Below are 15,398 nucleotides of genomic sequence, written 5' to 3'. Positions count from 1 at the left end.
TATTTATCTTAAGCCCCCTCTCATCCTGTTTTCTCTCTCCAGCTCTGGCTGGACCATGCCGGAGTCCGGCGGTACCAGTCCGTTGGTACAGTACATTCCTGTTGATACAGTAGTAGCATCATTCCCGGTTCCCTGCTCACTGAAAGGCCCCTTAAACCAACAGGAAATATCCCCTGGGGGATATTGGCTTGCATCTTATGTGAAGCTCTGATGCAAAAATGGGTTCGAGTCAGGACAGTGCAAAGAATAGTTTTTGTATGCCTGTTACCCATACCATGTGTTCTCGTCTACCACCAGTTATTATTGTTGACATTTCAATGCAGGGGTCTTCAACGTTTCCAGCCCAAGGACCCCCTAGCTCAGCTGAAAGAGAGATGAAGCAGGGACCCCCCACTACATACTGTATAAAATTGTATTTTCATAGATTTTTTTTTAGACCAACACCAAACCTCTTTGCCAAAAATAGCAGATCTACAAGCTCACAACGCCCTCGCTCTGTAGATCTGCTATTTTCGGCTTAAGTTCTCTTCTGAATAGGGATAATAGGGTTCAAGTGGTTAATGTAAAAGGAAAATATCCAATCACGCAAAGATTTGGTGGCCCCCCTGCAGTAACTCTGAGGACCCCCTAGGGGTCCCGGACGCCCTGTTGAAGACCCCTGTTTTAGTGGATACAGGGCTCGCATCTCAAGTGGGATGTACGACTGAGAAAGATGGAGAAAGAGAGAGAATTTCCAGCAAATCGACATGTGCTTCTTGAGTGGGACAGGAAGCAGAGATGGGGGGAGTGAGTGAAAGGGAAAGGATGTATGGATGGAGCGAGAGAAGGGGAGTTGTAAGGCTATTACACGCTGTCTGCTGAGTCATTAGTAAAGCCCTCAGGCATATCGACGCTGTCGGGCAGAAACCTCCTATCTCCATTATCTAACTTTTTGTGTTGTTTCGTAAATGAACGCCCTATACTTACTTGGTCACACTACAGCGTCGCACAAAAGCATCCATCAACGGTAGCAGATCCACAAGCTCGAAGGCTTGAGCTTGTGGATCTGCTACTTGTGCTATTTTTTAATTTGAGTCCTTAAAAGTAGCCTTTTTGGACATATGAGGTTTTCCACTCTGACGGAGACGATTTCCTTCATTAGACGGGTTTATCTGACCTGTTTATCAACATATACCTCACATGATGCGTTCACTTTTTGAAATCAGTGTCTATATCGAGCTCGGTCTCGGCTCTCTACTACATTATCTTAACTTCCATCTGTCCCTCTTCGCTGCGGTTCTACTTCACATCCCCCCTCAGCGCGTTGCATAACTTTCAGAAGAACTAGGTCAAGTTTCTACCCCGCAAAATGGCTCCTTTCGTCCCACTCATCCAACACCACCAGCCCCACCACCCCCACCACCACCCCATCTTCTTCCTATTCTTCGTCCAAAAGGAATGTCAACACTCAGCTCTTTAAAGTTTAGCCCATTCATTCCTGGGTGCACACACACACACACACACACACACACAGGGGGGTTGGGCAATCTGTGTTTCACTTCATTTCAAAGATGTGGCTTTGTGTTCCATGTAGGCAGCTCACCCAAGTACAGTACAACAAGGCGTTTGCGTGCCTTTTATTGCGCTCCACCGCTTAATTGAATCACCATTTGAATACTTATCATTTGAACAAGGCTTTGTGACTGAGCAGGCTGCAGTTAGATGTTCATTTGCATGAGTCATGCTTTAGAGAGCTTTATCTGTCATTGTTATAGAAGCTTCCAGCTCTCGGTGGAGTCACTGTTTATTCTGTGTGACCTACGCACTTAAACATACACAAACACCTATAGTATGTGACCTATTTATGTCAGTCATATACTATTACTGTATGTTGCTGTTCCAGGGCAGAGCTAGCAGTGCAAGTGTTTGTACAACAGGCACTGCCTGGAGTTTTACTTAGTAATGTCTTTACAGTCGGAAAGAAAAAAGTGGGTTTCATTAATGTGCATTGACAGATAGATAGGTAGACCTAGGGGCCTCCGCTTGAAAGGACGTCACAGGTAGTCTATAAAACTTTGTACCATGATTTAATGAGTGTTCATTGATGACCGATGCAGATACAGCAAGAGGTGGATATTCACGATGGCCTTTGTAAACTTATGCAGAAGTTCAATTGAGACTCGCGCCTCCTTTTTAAATTATGTATAATGTAGGAAGCACACACTGTACATGTTCCAGGTATTGCACTTACCCTGGATAGAACAGTGGATTACATTAATACGCTATGCTGTAACCATAGGCTGTTACTTTAACTGTTCATTGGATTGCTTGAATGACATCATATACTTATCAGTTGTCTCTCTAATAGAATTGTTATTTGTCATTGTTAAACAGACTCAACAAACACAGTTTACAGACTCAACAAAGTCTTCTTTTGGTCACGTAACGTTTGAGTGGATTTGAATACTACAACTACTTAAGTACTGCATTTATGGCTAAAATGATCATCCTGATTATTCTTTGCCTAATAATAAGTAATATTAATCATGATTATTGATAATGATGATTTTTGGCAGATTTTCATCAAATGGTATGTAATGGCTTCAGGGATTTTATTGTGCCTCTGAGCCTGATGGATGGGGAGATGGATCATGGGTTGCACAATGTATTATCTTTTGTGTAATGGTGTGGAGATGAGGGTATGGCCATGGTGATGACAACTGATCAAATTAATTTGTTGTGAAAATCACATTATTTTTCTTGGTTAATTGTGTAGCCCTAAACACAGAAATAATCTCTTATCACTCTTATCACACACATATTCATTGGCCAAATCTTATCACATTCTTATCACCTTGTGTCACTCTAATGGAACTGCTATTTGTGATTACAGGTCATGTTTGATAAGTCAATGGACCTGATATTACTACATTTTGCCTATGTTTTATTCTCAACTGGATTCATGGGATTGGATATACAAGCTCATAGTGCGGCACCGAGTGCCGCGCTATGAGCTTGTATATCTGCTATTTTTGAGAAATGGTGAAAAATTGTGCAAATCTTATATATATTATATTATTTATTTTTAAGCGAACATTTTTAACTAAAATCTTTGCTTCTGGGGGGTCCCTGGAACAAAATATGTTGAGATGGGGGTCCGCAGCCAAATACATATCGTTTTGGGTGGTCCTTGACATGAAAAAGTTTGAGAACCACTGATATATAGCAACATAAGTTTTTGTTCAAAAAACTGTTAGGATTTAGAAGACATTTGTAGAATCCCCCAGAAGCAAAGATTTTAGTTACACAAAAACAGCAGATCTACAGTACTGTATATCTGCTATTTTTGAATAGCCAAAGAAATCGAAAAATGACACAGATGCGTTCCCGGTCTTAATGGGTTAACCATTAAGACCAGAACCATTTTCACTCCATAACTCCTGCACCTCAAGTGAATGGGGACCTCAATGTTGTGTTAATTCTACAACAGCTGAAGTCAACAAAACAAAACTCTCTGCTTACCGCTGGGAGTATATATATAAATATATATGTCAAATCAGGGCATCAGGAATATGAGCCCAATAATTGGGAACCTCATGTGAAGCTCTGATTGACCTAGAAGAAGGGGTGAAGCGTGGTGAGATATTCTGAGAGATTGAAGGGGAGACAACAGGGACACTGTGTGTCACTGGGCCATTGAAGGAGGCTGGCAGAGGGGATACAACAACTTTCTCCACATTGGTCTTTTAGCAGGGTTTACAAGTGATGATTCCTGTGCAAATTTGCAGATTTGCCTGGTTTCCAGGCTAGCCATAATCCTAGAGTGAATTGGGTATTAGTCTGACCACGGCAGGTTAGATGATGACAACTCTTGGTATTAAAAAGGCCATCTGGAATTGGCAAAAGTCCAAAAATATAAAGTAGCCGAAAAAGTCCTTAGCTTATCGGTTCAGTTCGGTTCACACCAAGTTGAGATGGATTTTGTTCAGATTCTCCATATAGGCCTGAGACTTGTCTTATTTTTGTAGTGGCAATATTACACATTGATTCCACATTCAGGTGGCATGTTGATTCCTTTAAGTTTAGTTGATACAAATGTAGTCTATGCATCGGTTTTCCCTATTTAAAATGTTTGAAATGAGGTTTGTTTGAAAAGGATCTGGTCCTCTGTTTGAACTTCCATTTTCAAAGCCTGGCCCCGAGCTATTCCACGGATCCACCATCTTTTAAACCTACATGAGTTCCAGGAATGCAGCCTAACATCCTCTGGCAAGGGCCTCCTGCATGGTCGTCCCTCAGTCTCATCACATTACATTTACGCCGTTTTCCTCCCTATTTAGTACGTTGTTATGCCAATTATTTCCACCCTGTGTTTTCAGATAGTTAACCTTTTAAACCCTCAATATTTAGTCAACTTGACTCTTTGACTCTTGACTCTCTTTTTTCCCCTCTACAACCAACTCTCCGAAAATAACAGATCTACAAGCCCACACTGCTATTTTTGGCTAATGTTTCCCATCACACAAAGATTTGGCGGACCCTACTGTAGTAACTCTGAGGACCCCCGCCCTTAGGGGTCCCGGACCCCCTGTTGAAGACCCCTTCTCTACTCTATATACTGTACATACATAGCAGGACCATATACTGTAGGTCCTGTTAGATGTTGGATATGGGAACTGATCAGAGACCAGTGTTTGCTGTTCCTAGGCCAGTGACCCCCCCTCCCCCGACCACCACTAGTCCACTACCACTATGACCATATATAAACCCCATTCTTCCTCATGCTATATACTGTATGACATTTGAAACGGTACATAGTTCAAAGCTATGGCTCTAAGTTTAGCCAGTATCCATGGTTCATACTATACACCTCGCCCCCCACCACCCCTCCCTCAAATATCTGTACAGTGCCTGGCTCTCGGGTTTCCCCTCGGTGGAGGAGCCCGCTCTCTCACTGTCCAGCCCCTATGGACAGTGTATGTGTATTATGAGTGTATATTATAAGGTGTTAAGCATATGGGCACTTGCCCCGCATTGCAACATCAGCAGGGATGGATACTTGGATCATGTGCTACTGAGATGAGATAGTTAGCACTGATGTGTGCATTGCGCCCCGCCACCCGCCGGCCAGCATACCACCAGGCCGGTGTTGAGGTCAACAAGTTAAAGGCGAACCCCAAATGCCAAGGACACACTATAACCCCCCCCTGATAGGCTTGTTTTGACGGAGAACACAGTGACTTGCCCACAAACAACAGCTCCCAAAGTCACTAAAGGCCCCTGCATGCTACCAAATGAGGTGGTCACCCTATCACCGTTTGTGACCACCGAAACGGTGGTTTGGATACTATAGGCGCTCATAGTCCGGTGATTTTGGTTAGTAAAAACAGAGAGATGTGTTGAGGTGAGCGGTGAGTCGCTTATCACCGCGGCTCAGTGCCGTCACGTTGTAGTTTTCAAACCACCGCGGTGAGAGGGTGATCACCGAAAATGGTAGCATGCGCCCCCCTTAACACTGACGAAGGCCTGCGTGCCGAAACGCCATAAACATTATTAAAAAAGACTCCTTAAACTTATACAGAGAGTGCGGATTGTATCTTTTTTACACGTATTATCCGAATCTGCACCCAGACCCAGTATATTCATGAACTTCTCCAGACTGTCCTCGAGTTGAGGGAGCCTTTCCCTTGAAGTGAGTTGAAATCAATCTCCTTCATTAGCCATTCGCTCACAATTCCGTACCATTTGCAACATTTATTTCAGAGAACCCCCCTAGCCAATGGGATGTGATAAATTAATGATGAGTTACATAGTGTTGATTTTGACAGCATTTTTTATTCAGTTTTAGTCATAGTCTTTTGTATCAAATTCCATTTAGTTTTAGTCATATTTTAGTCACCTGAAATGTTTTAGTTTTTGTCTAGTTTTAGTCGACTAAATATCATAAGATTATATTTGACTAAATCTACAGTTGATTTAGTCGACTAAAATGTATGTTGGTGGTGCCTTGATGGCGTCATAATGGCTGATTTTACACTTGGTTGCATGCTGAAAATAGCCGATCTACAAGCTCACAACGCGTCGTGCTGCGACGCGTTGTGGGCTTGTAGATCTACTATTTACAGCATGCACACCCTAGCGCAACCAAACAAAATGACTTGTCTTTTAGTTCTACTGGATCTCTTCTCCACTAGTCTCTCTCTAACATTTTAGTCTAGTTTTTATTTGTTGACGAAATTGTCAATACAGTATTTAGTCTTAGTTTTAATCATCATAGCTTAGTTTTTATTTAGTTTTTATTTAGTTTTTGTCAGTGTAAAAAGGTAGCCGACGAACATTTTTCGTCATAGTTTTAGTCGACAAAATCAACACTAGTGTTACAGTAGGTGGTCTTGTATAGTCTTGTCTTTTAACTTGTGTCACTGTTGAAGTTGTTTTGACAGAAAATGTATGGAAAGACTGCTTGTGGAACACGCTTTACAGGCTGCTGCTAACGTGTGTGTGTGTGTGTGTGTGTGTGTGTGTGTGTGTGTGTGTGTGTGTGTGTGTGCATTAGCATAGTCAGTGGGGCCATCATCAGCATGGTGCTGACATGCATGTTCATATATATATGTGAGGCTGTGTTCAGACAGTGATGTGTGTCCAGTCAAGGTGAAACGCTCAGGTTTCAGGATCACATGGCGTCTGTATGGCACAGCCTCTATGCGGGTCTTACTCTGTCTTTGGAGATGACAGCCGCTGGCAACAGCTGCTGTTCAGCTGCTGTTACTGTACTTCAGGCGTGTTGTTTTGGCTTTGTATAGGGCTACAATCATCGATTATGTTTTGATTATTTGATCAATTAATTGAATAATTGAGAAACTTGTTTTTTGAATATAATTTATTTGATTTATCGACAAATTGTTTTGAATGGAATGCAAACGACACGGAGGTACAGTAAAACACTTGGGATAAAAGGATAACACAAAAAGGAGTTGTTTCCATTGTGGTCCTATGCATTCAATTCATCAACAGACTCAGAGCATAGAATATTAACACATTAATACAGGTCATCAACAACTACAAATAGCTGTATTTACAGAGGAGAAAAAGGGAAATCGGCAGCAGTGTACTGTATGACCCCTCATTTCAAAGGGGATCTACAGTATCTCCACATGTAGTTTCCCGACACATTCGTTTTCAGGACAGTTTTGAAAGAAGCCAGTGATTCACATCCTTTAATGGATGATGTCAGGGCATTCCACAGAGAAGTAGAACTAATGTTTACCCATGTTTGTGAATACATTTGGCTAAATTGATAATTTTGATTAACCACTTAAGCCCTACTGTATACTTCATCGTATAATAGTGTCGCGCAAAGTTAACTGATTTACAAGCTCGCAACATGTCGCATCGCAACACGTTGTGAGCTAGTAGATCTGCTTTTTTAGATTTTGTTTTTTACATTTTTGCCTATAATGAATGACATGCCCAAAAAAGGTTGCCCTGAAACCGCTGTTGGCTTATATTGTGTATTTGTGTCTTGTGGGGTTTTAATCATGTGTTTACTGTACCTACTCTGTATCTAAATGTACAACGGTGGGGCCAAAGGCAAATTTAAACACGTGGTCAGTAAAGTTTACATGAGAGCCATTAAAGAAGTGGGCAATCCATAAGAAATCCATCTGAATAAGAAACTTGTTTGAGTATCCTGACTTGGCCTCACTTGGCTCACACTAACTAAACTAAAGAAGCATACAGTGGGCCTATTCTGACCAGCTCTAAGTGTGTGTGTGTGTGTGTGTGTGTGTGTGTGTGTGTGTGTGTGTGTCTCAAAGAGGCCTTTCTGTTCCAAGTTGGATCTTTTCTGTTTAACTCAATCTGCCAGTGACAGAGTGTAATAACTACTTACATACCACTTAACCCATCAAGACCTGAGGACGATTCTACAAATGCCTTCTAAATCACTAGTTCTCACTCTTTCAAGATTTTTCAAAAATCAGCTGTTTTTGAATTGCCAACGAAAACGACACGGATGCTCTCCCGGTTTTAATGGGTTAATGGGGCTGCCCTAATTTATACTTCAGTTCATTGTACAATGGTGTCGCACAGCAGAAATAGCACAACGTGAGGCACTGTGAGCTCTGAAAATATTTGAACTTTACAAATTTCACCTGACGTACCTAAAATAGGGATTGGGGATGGCAGGTTGAATGTGCCTAAAGCTATCTACTGAGGGATGGGGCTAAAGGTTGAGCTAAAGTAGGTCAAAGTGCATTTAGTGAGTAAGCAAACATGCTGGGTGTCACTGTCGAGGCAATTTGGGCAAGTTCAGACAAAACCTTACATCTATTTCAGTTCTTCTGCCCTCCCCTACCACCAGATTACACTCGCACACACACTCACACTCACACACACTCACCGAAGACCCCCTTTCCCTTCTCCACGTCATTCTAGCCTTTACCCCCAACGATAAGATAAACACAGAACCAGTTATGCCTACAGTACCTCCTCCCTCTTGTGTCACTATTTCAATCTGTTCTGTTTCCTTATCTTCCTCTCTGACGCCCCCCCCCCCCCCCTCTCCTGTCCTTGTCTCCTCTCCCCTTTGCTCCATTTCTCCATCTCTCTCTCTCCTCTCTGTCTTAATGAATTAGTTTTTGCATTACTGTATTTAGGTGAAGGTCACACTGTAGCGTTTTCAAATTCAGGTCTCATTGTAATAGATACAATGTCTATGAACTTTATTCAGACTCAGAGAGCCTTGGGCATGGGCTGTTTGCTCTAATTTCTACATTTTGGACTTATTTGAAGTGGCACTGTAACTTTCGTAATGAGTAAATTACACTTTTAAATTTACACTGTTAATACAATATAACTTATACAATTGGGGTGGTTGTATTTGGTCTCCCTGCTCTACTATTGAGACATTTAGATCGTGTCAAAGCCAAGGTCATGTCTCATCTAGACACAGCAATCTGACATGAATTTTGACCTGAAGGTCAATCAATGTATCCCCTGAACAAGCAGGCAGGCTCTATTAGCTCAATCAATGGTACAACATGTCAGCACTTGCGCAGGAAACCGAAACAAATCCGGGGTAGAAGAGGAAAGTTACATAGTGCAGCAGCGGACACCTTTGTTAATTTGCTATTACTACTGTATGTATGTCAGGACAGGACTTGATGGTGGTTGATGTTTCTTTTCTTTTCTCCAAGAGGCTTTTGCACTTCTAAATTTGAACAGGGAGGGGGGAGAGAAAGATATATAGTACAGGACAAATAGCTCTGTGTTTACAAAGCTTGTGGGAAACATTGTTACAGTAGCCCTATTGTCTGACAGATATAATGTAGCTTGTACTAAAGGCCTCTCCTCCTCGCATATGGGACATTTGACACTGGGCACGCTGCAGTTGAATCGCTGCTTCCTTGACAACATGATCAGTGTGTGGTAAACCTGCACTGATGTTTACCGCACATGTGATGCTCCTCTGAATGCCAAGCACTAGATGAGCCCAGGGCCAGCTTTGTTCTCATCTAGAACAAAGTCCCTAGTAATCTTTCTACCTGTCTACAGAACATGTGTGCACACACACACACACACACACACACACACACACACACACACACACACACACACACACACACACACACACACACACACACACACACACACACACACACACACACACACACACACACACACACACACACACACACACACACACACACACACACACACACACACACAGGCATTGGACTGAAAGAACAGTGGCTCAGCAGTTACAGAAGGCTTTAGCAGCGGTTCAACAATAGAGTGCAGCACCACTAAGCTGCGAGACACATGGCAGAAGGTGTGAGGAACGGAAATAACAGAATAAACAAGTTTAAAAAAGTTTAGGTTCCCTTGTGAGGGGTGGCACGTAGTTTCATTCGTATTTTTGCTCTTACAGCCTTCTTCATTCTGTCTTTCTCTCACCCACTGTCTCTCTCTCTCTCTGTAGTCTCGGGTACGCGTAGCCAGACAAAGTATTCCACAATCTCCGAATGCTATATCGAGTCTGGAACTACACCTCCCAAAAGTCGAGACAGGAAGCTGGCATCTGTTCGTCATTTCCGTTCACGATAATATATTAAAACATGTCTTTACATTTTATTTTTGAATTTCCATTTCTGCTTAGCAGCAAGCTATGTATGCTTAGATGATATCGATTTTATATTAGGACAAATTTGCGCGACTGTAAAGACAAAACGGAAGCGGGGAAGGAGGCTTCACATCCGCTTTATCGCTTGATCATTTTCAGAGCTTCCGTGCTCCGCACCGTATGACGGAAGCATAGGAAAGTAGGCTCTATGCACTGCAGCCATTTTGCAGAAAAAATTGGGCCTCTTCTTACTTCCTTTACAGGTGTTACCGATGATACTAATGAAGGCTCTGTTCCATTCTGGTCAAACAGAGTCAGGGTGCTGATAATGTGTATGTTGGCTCACTAGAAATATGAGAGCGTACAAATGGAACAAAAAAAGCGTACAAATGGAACCAAATGGACCCTCCGGGGTCCATTTGGTTCCATTTGTACGCTCTCAGAGTTATGGGGGTCCTTGAAATTAAAAAGTTTGAGAACCACTGTGCTACACTAAATGGAACAGAGCCTTCATTAGTGTCATTGGTAACACCTGTGAAGGAAGCAAGGAAGGGGCCCAATTTCTGTCTAATATGGCTGCTGTGCATAGACCCTATTGTGGGAGGCAACAGTCTGGTTAGTGAGACTACTCTATCTGTGACTTTCTCAGATGTCTTACACAAGTTAACAAGCAGGGGAGAAGGGGAGTGTCTCTTTTCTCCCATACACACGCTCATCCTTCCAGCATCTCTCCTACGTGTTGGAGAACTGCATGTCACTGTCAGCCATCCATCCTCCCCCACAGTGAGGAGTGGATCTGAATACATTGGGGAGGCACATAGTAGTGTCAATGTACTGTCTGAGGGGAGGAGGGCTTTCTGCTTTAGTTTCTAGTTATTGTTGTTGAAGTAGGGCACACAAACTAGCATGATGGAGAGTGGGTTTCACAATGTCGCGTTTCTGCCACACAACCAAATCTATCAATGTCATTTTAACTCACCTTCGGCTCACGCCCACCAGCTGTGATGTTATTCACCCTAACACACCCCCTCTAATGTTATTCACCCTAACACACCCCCTCTAATGTTATTCACCCGAACACACCCCCTCTGTGATGTTATTCACCCTAACACACCCCCTCTGTGATAACACACCCCCTCTGTGATGTTATTCACCCTAACACACCCCCTCTGTGATAACACACCCCCTCTGTGATAACACACCCCCTCTGTGATGTTATTCACCCTAACACACCTCCTCTGTGATGTTATTCACCCTAACACACCTCCTCTCGTGCTTCGTTAACGATTCTTACCCTCGGAGATTAATTAACGCTGTGGGAATTCTGCGCGTGCTCCCGCACACTCATTTCAGCTTCAATTGTGCTTTTCATTAACTGTGTGTGTGTGCCGTGCTAATGTCCCCCCTTCTCTGTGTGTTTTTCAGGTACCCCAGTCAACATGTGCATTGTTCAGAGCAGATCTCTTCTGGTCCAGGTCAGTCTGCTGGGGACGTTGACCCACGTGACCAAAACCAGGAGCAGGAATCCACACAGCACAAGGTACGTGTGTGTGTGTGTGTGTGTGTGTGTACTGTACACACACCTGTATTCACACTGTATGGTTTATGTATAGTACTGACTGTGTGTGGGTGTGGGTGGGTTGAACATTGTTTGTGGGTGGGTGGAACATTGTTTGCCTTCTATGTCTGTGTGTATATGCGTAATTAATAAGTAATAATAGACTCCATTCAATTTGGCCATCTCACTCCAGGAGCCCTTAGGTAATTCTTCATTATATCAGTCAACACCAGCTTATAAACAATCTTTATATATTCCTAATACAAACCCACACAGCCTTGTTAACATTTGGTAGTTGACCACACATTGTATGATATAGGCCTTCTTAGTATCACCCCAGAAGAAATTCCAGTCATGGCAAAAGCGCTTGTCGTAAAAGCATTGAGTGTGGTATGGTCAAGGAATACAAGAAGACTCACCTCAAGACAAACTCACCTCAACTGAAAAAGGAATACTCACCTCGGGGGTAGGAACAGTCACCCCGGGGGGTGGGTAAACTCACCTCAGGACCTGAGAAAACTCACCTCGGAACACTCACCCCGGGGGTAGGAACACTCACCCCGGGGGTAGGAAAACTCACCCAGAAAAACTCAATGGTGTAATGTACAGTGAGTTTTTGTTTTGTGGGTGGGTTTAACCTTTCCCCTCTACACCAAGTCTGTATGTTTAAAAAAGGCACATCTACCGGCTTGTGAGCTTTCCTTTTTCACAGAATGCTTTCATAATGAGACACGTTTAATCCATACTGGATTAAATTCTGTTTTTGAAGGTATAGAATTACCAAATTATGTTGTTCAATGATATATTTGTGTTTAAAATACACACACACACACACACACACACACACACACACACACACACACACACACACACACACACACACACACACAAAGAGTAAGGCATCAAAATGTACCAAAAGTAATATTTCTAAAAACTAAAGTTCTCAAACAATGCATGTGTGCAATGCAATGTTCTATGCTGTTATCATTTATACCAGCAAAGTAGTAGGTAACTAAATATCCTAGGTAAAAATAGGGAAAAGTGTTTAATGCATGTTTTACAATAGTAAAATGTATATCTAATAGTAACTAAAGTTCAATAATGCTTACTATAGTGAAATGTATATCTAATAGTAACTAAAGTTCAATAATGCTTACAATAGTGAAATGTGTATCTAATAGTAACTAAAGTAACTAAAGTTCAATAATGCTTACCAAAAGCTTTTCTCACAAATGTGTTCACACAGAAAACAAAACATTATACCTGTGTTTTACCTTCACTGGAGTTTTTCTTCATTTTTCTTTGTTAAGTAAGTATTTGTTTGCATTATACACATTGGAATGTTCACTTTTCTGATGAAATCTACCTTGTATTTAAAGCACTTTAATTAGCTAAATGTAATTTAACAACATACATTGACATTGGAATGTTCATTTCTCTGGGTTCCTACCTTTGTTTGTTTGCTTGTTTGTTTGATGGGGGCACAGGAGTGAAGGGGAGGAGGGGGGTTGACCACTTAACACTAATATCCCATTCCACTTAATGATTCATTGTTTGATATCTAATAGGTGGATGGGGCAAGGTGTGGAGCTGGAGACACATAGCAAATGACCATGCTATTTGCTATTTGCATTCCTTGTTCACTTTTCTGATGAAATCTACCTTTCATTCATTCTGTGAAAATGGAAAGCTCACATTATGAAAGCATTCTGTGAAAATGGAAAGCTCACAAGCCGGTAGATCTACCTTTTTACCTTTTCTGATGAAATCTACCTTGTATTTAAAGCACTATTTAAAGCACTTTATTAATTCTATACCTTCAAAGAAAGAATTTAATCCAGATATGGATTAATCCAGATATGGATTAAACATCATTATGAAAGCATTCTGTGAAAATGGAAAGCTCACAAGCCGGTAGATCTACCTTTTTTTAAACATTGGGGTGAGTATTCCTACCTCTGAGGTGAGTCTTCCGAGGTGAGTTTTCTCAGGTCATGGGGTGAGTGTTCCTACCCCCCGAAAATCTTGGGGGTGAGTATTCCTACCTCTGAGGTGAGTCTTCCGGGGTGAGTATTCCTACCTCTGAGGTGAGTTGGTTTTGAGGTGAGTCTTCTTGATACCGTAGTCAAGGACCATACCACACTAGACAAGCCTATGCATGGTGTTGTAGGCTCTTTGGGGAATACGAATGGAAAGAAGCTTTCGCTAAATCCGCCGTATTAACACACGTGCTCATGTGTATGTATCACACCTCTCTTGTGTTCATCAATGTGCACTGTCTCGCCCAAATAAATAAAGTCAAGTAAGAAGTTCTGGCAGTGTCCGCAATTTGGTCCATCTTCGTGCAGTGTGGCTGGTGCTGGGACGATAGTCAACGTGATTCACAATTTCACAATTCGCAAATTTCCAGCAACCTATTTTTCAATTGGTTTTGCAGCCGGTAATGTTGACTTGCCTTCCCAGCTTCCCTAGTTGCTGCGCAACAAGCAGTGGCTACTAGTGGGCTGTGTCACTTTGTCAGTCGAGAATTGCAAATCGTCTGTCGGGTGGAAACCTCAAATGTTCAAAAATGTTCAGGATTCAAATTCAAAAGTAGCAGATCTACAGGCTCAAAACGCGTCGCTTCATGCCCCGTTTCAAGCTTGTAGATCTGCTACTTTTGATACTTATGAGTGACGCTGTAGTATGATCAAGTAGGGTGTTAATTTATGGAAAAAAAAAAAAGTTACAATATATGGAGATAAGAGGCCCGACACCAACAAAATCCATGTTGACCTCGTCTGGCAAGCAAAGACTGGGTCCAAATGTTCTCTTGTTTCTCAAGGTAAAACGTTTCCCTGGTATGGCGCGCAGCCATTGCTGCAGTGTCAGCGCTCCGCAGACGCGACACCGCAGCAATGGCCGCCTACAGGCAGCTACAGGCAGCGCGTCTGTGGATTCGTCTATACGTCAGCTGGCATAGGTCATACTCTCATCACACAATGTGACGGGTAGACTCAATTCAACTTGTCTGACATGAAAAGGGTTTAATATCCATCATGGCATGACCTTTTTCCCATCAAACAATGCGACATGTATGCAACATGTGTGCAACCTGGTTTCATAACATCACCGTGTCAGTTGCCTGTGACATGTGAGTAGCATAACTGAAGGGGCGGGTGTCAGGGTCATGACATGATGACCCAGAAGAGAGAGTGTGTGTGTGTGTGTGTGTGTGTGTGTGTGTGTGTGTGTGTGTGTGTGTGTGTGTGTGTGTGTGTGTGTGTGTGTGTGTGTGTATTCATTCATTCATTCATTTGGGGTCATGCAAGCTGCTCCGTTAGCAGAGGGAGGTGTGTGTGTGTGTGTGTGTGTGTGTGTGGAACGTTACACAAGTCTTTGTAACTCTAACCAACACATGTAGTGAGTGACACATGTCTCTCTCTCTCTCCCTTTGATCATCTCCAGTAATTGAGCCTGACCAAAATGAGTGAAGTCTGACATGTACATCAGAGAGGCTGTCATGTAGAGTAGTGCACTGTTGGCAAAAATCGAATTTTCCTGAAATTCCTTATAATTGTCTCTTATATACTGTAATTTTTGTTATGACAGACAAATAGAAAATGTTTAAAATGTTTGCCCATTTTTAATAAAATGTGCCTGATATCCCAGGGATTATTCCCTGCACTAGGGCTGTCACGATTACAACATTTAAGTTGACCATTAAGTCCGATTTTAGTTAACAATGTAACTGTGTTT

The 15,398-nt window shown here is 42.3% G+C and overlaps 1 protein-coding gene across 4 annotated transcripts in view; it reads left to right on the top strand.

Moving 5' to 3' along the window:
• suco (SUN domain containing ossification factor) overlaps positions 1-15,398 on the top strand; it is an 89,042-nt gene that overhangs the window by 25,875 nt on the left and 47,769 nt on the right. For all 4 annotated transcript variants that reach the window (XM_084067258.1, XM_084067257.1, XM_084067256.1 and 1 more), the window contains exon 2: positions 11,528-11,642. In XM_084067258.1, the coding sequence (XP_083923384.1) occupies positions 11,528-11,642 (115 nt within the window). The remainder of the gene's footprint in view (positions 1-11,527; positions 11,643-15,398) is intronic.

This window comes from Gymnoscopelus microlampas (genome assembly GCF_963454915.1).
Source record: "Gymnoscopelus microlampas genome assembly, chromosome: 9".
Classification (NCBI taxonomy): domain Eukaryota; kingdom Metazoa; phylum Chordata; class Actinopteri; order Myctophiformes; family Myctophidae; genus Gymnoscopelus; species Gymnoscopelus microlampas.
This window is presented reverse-complemented; position numbering and strand designations above follow the sequence as displayed.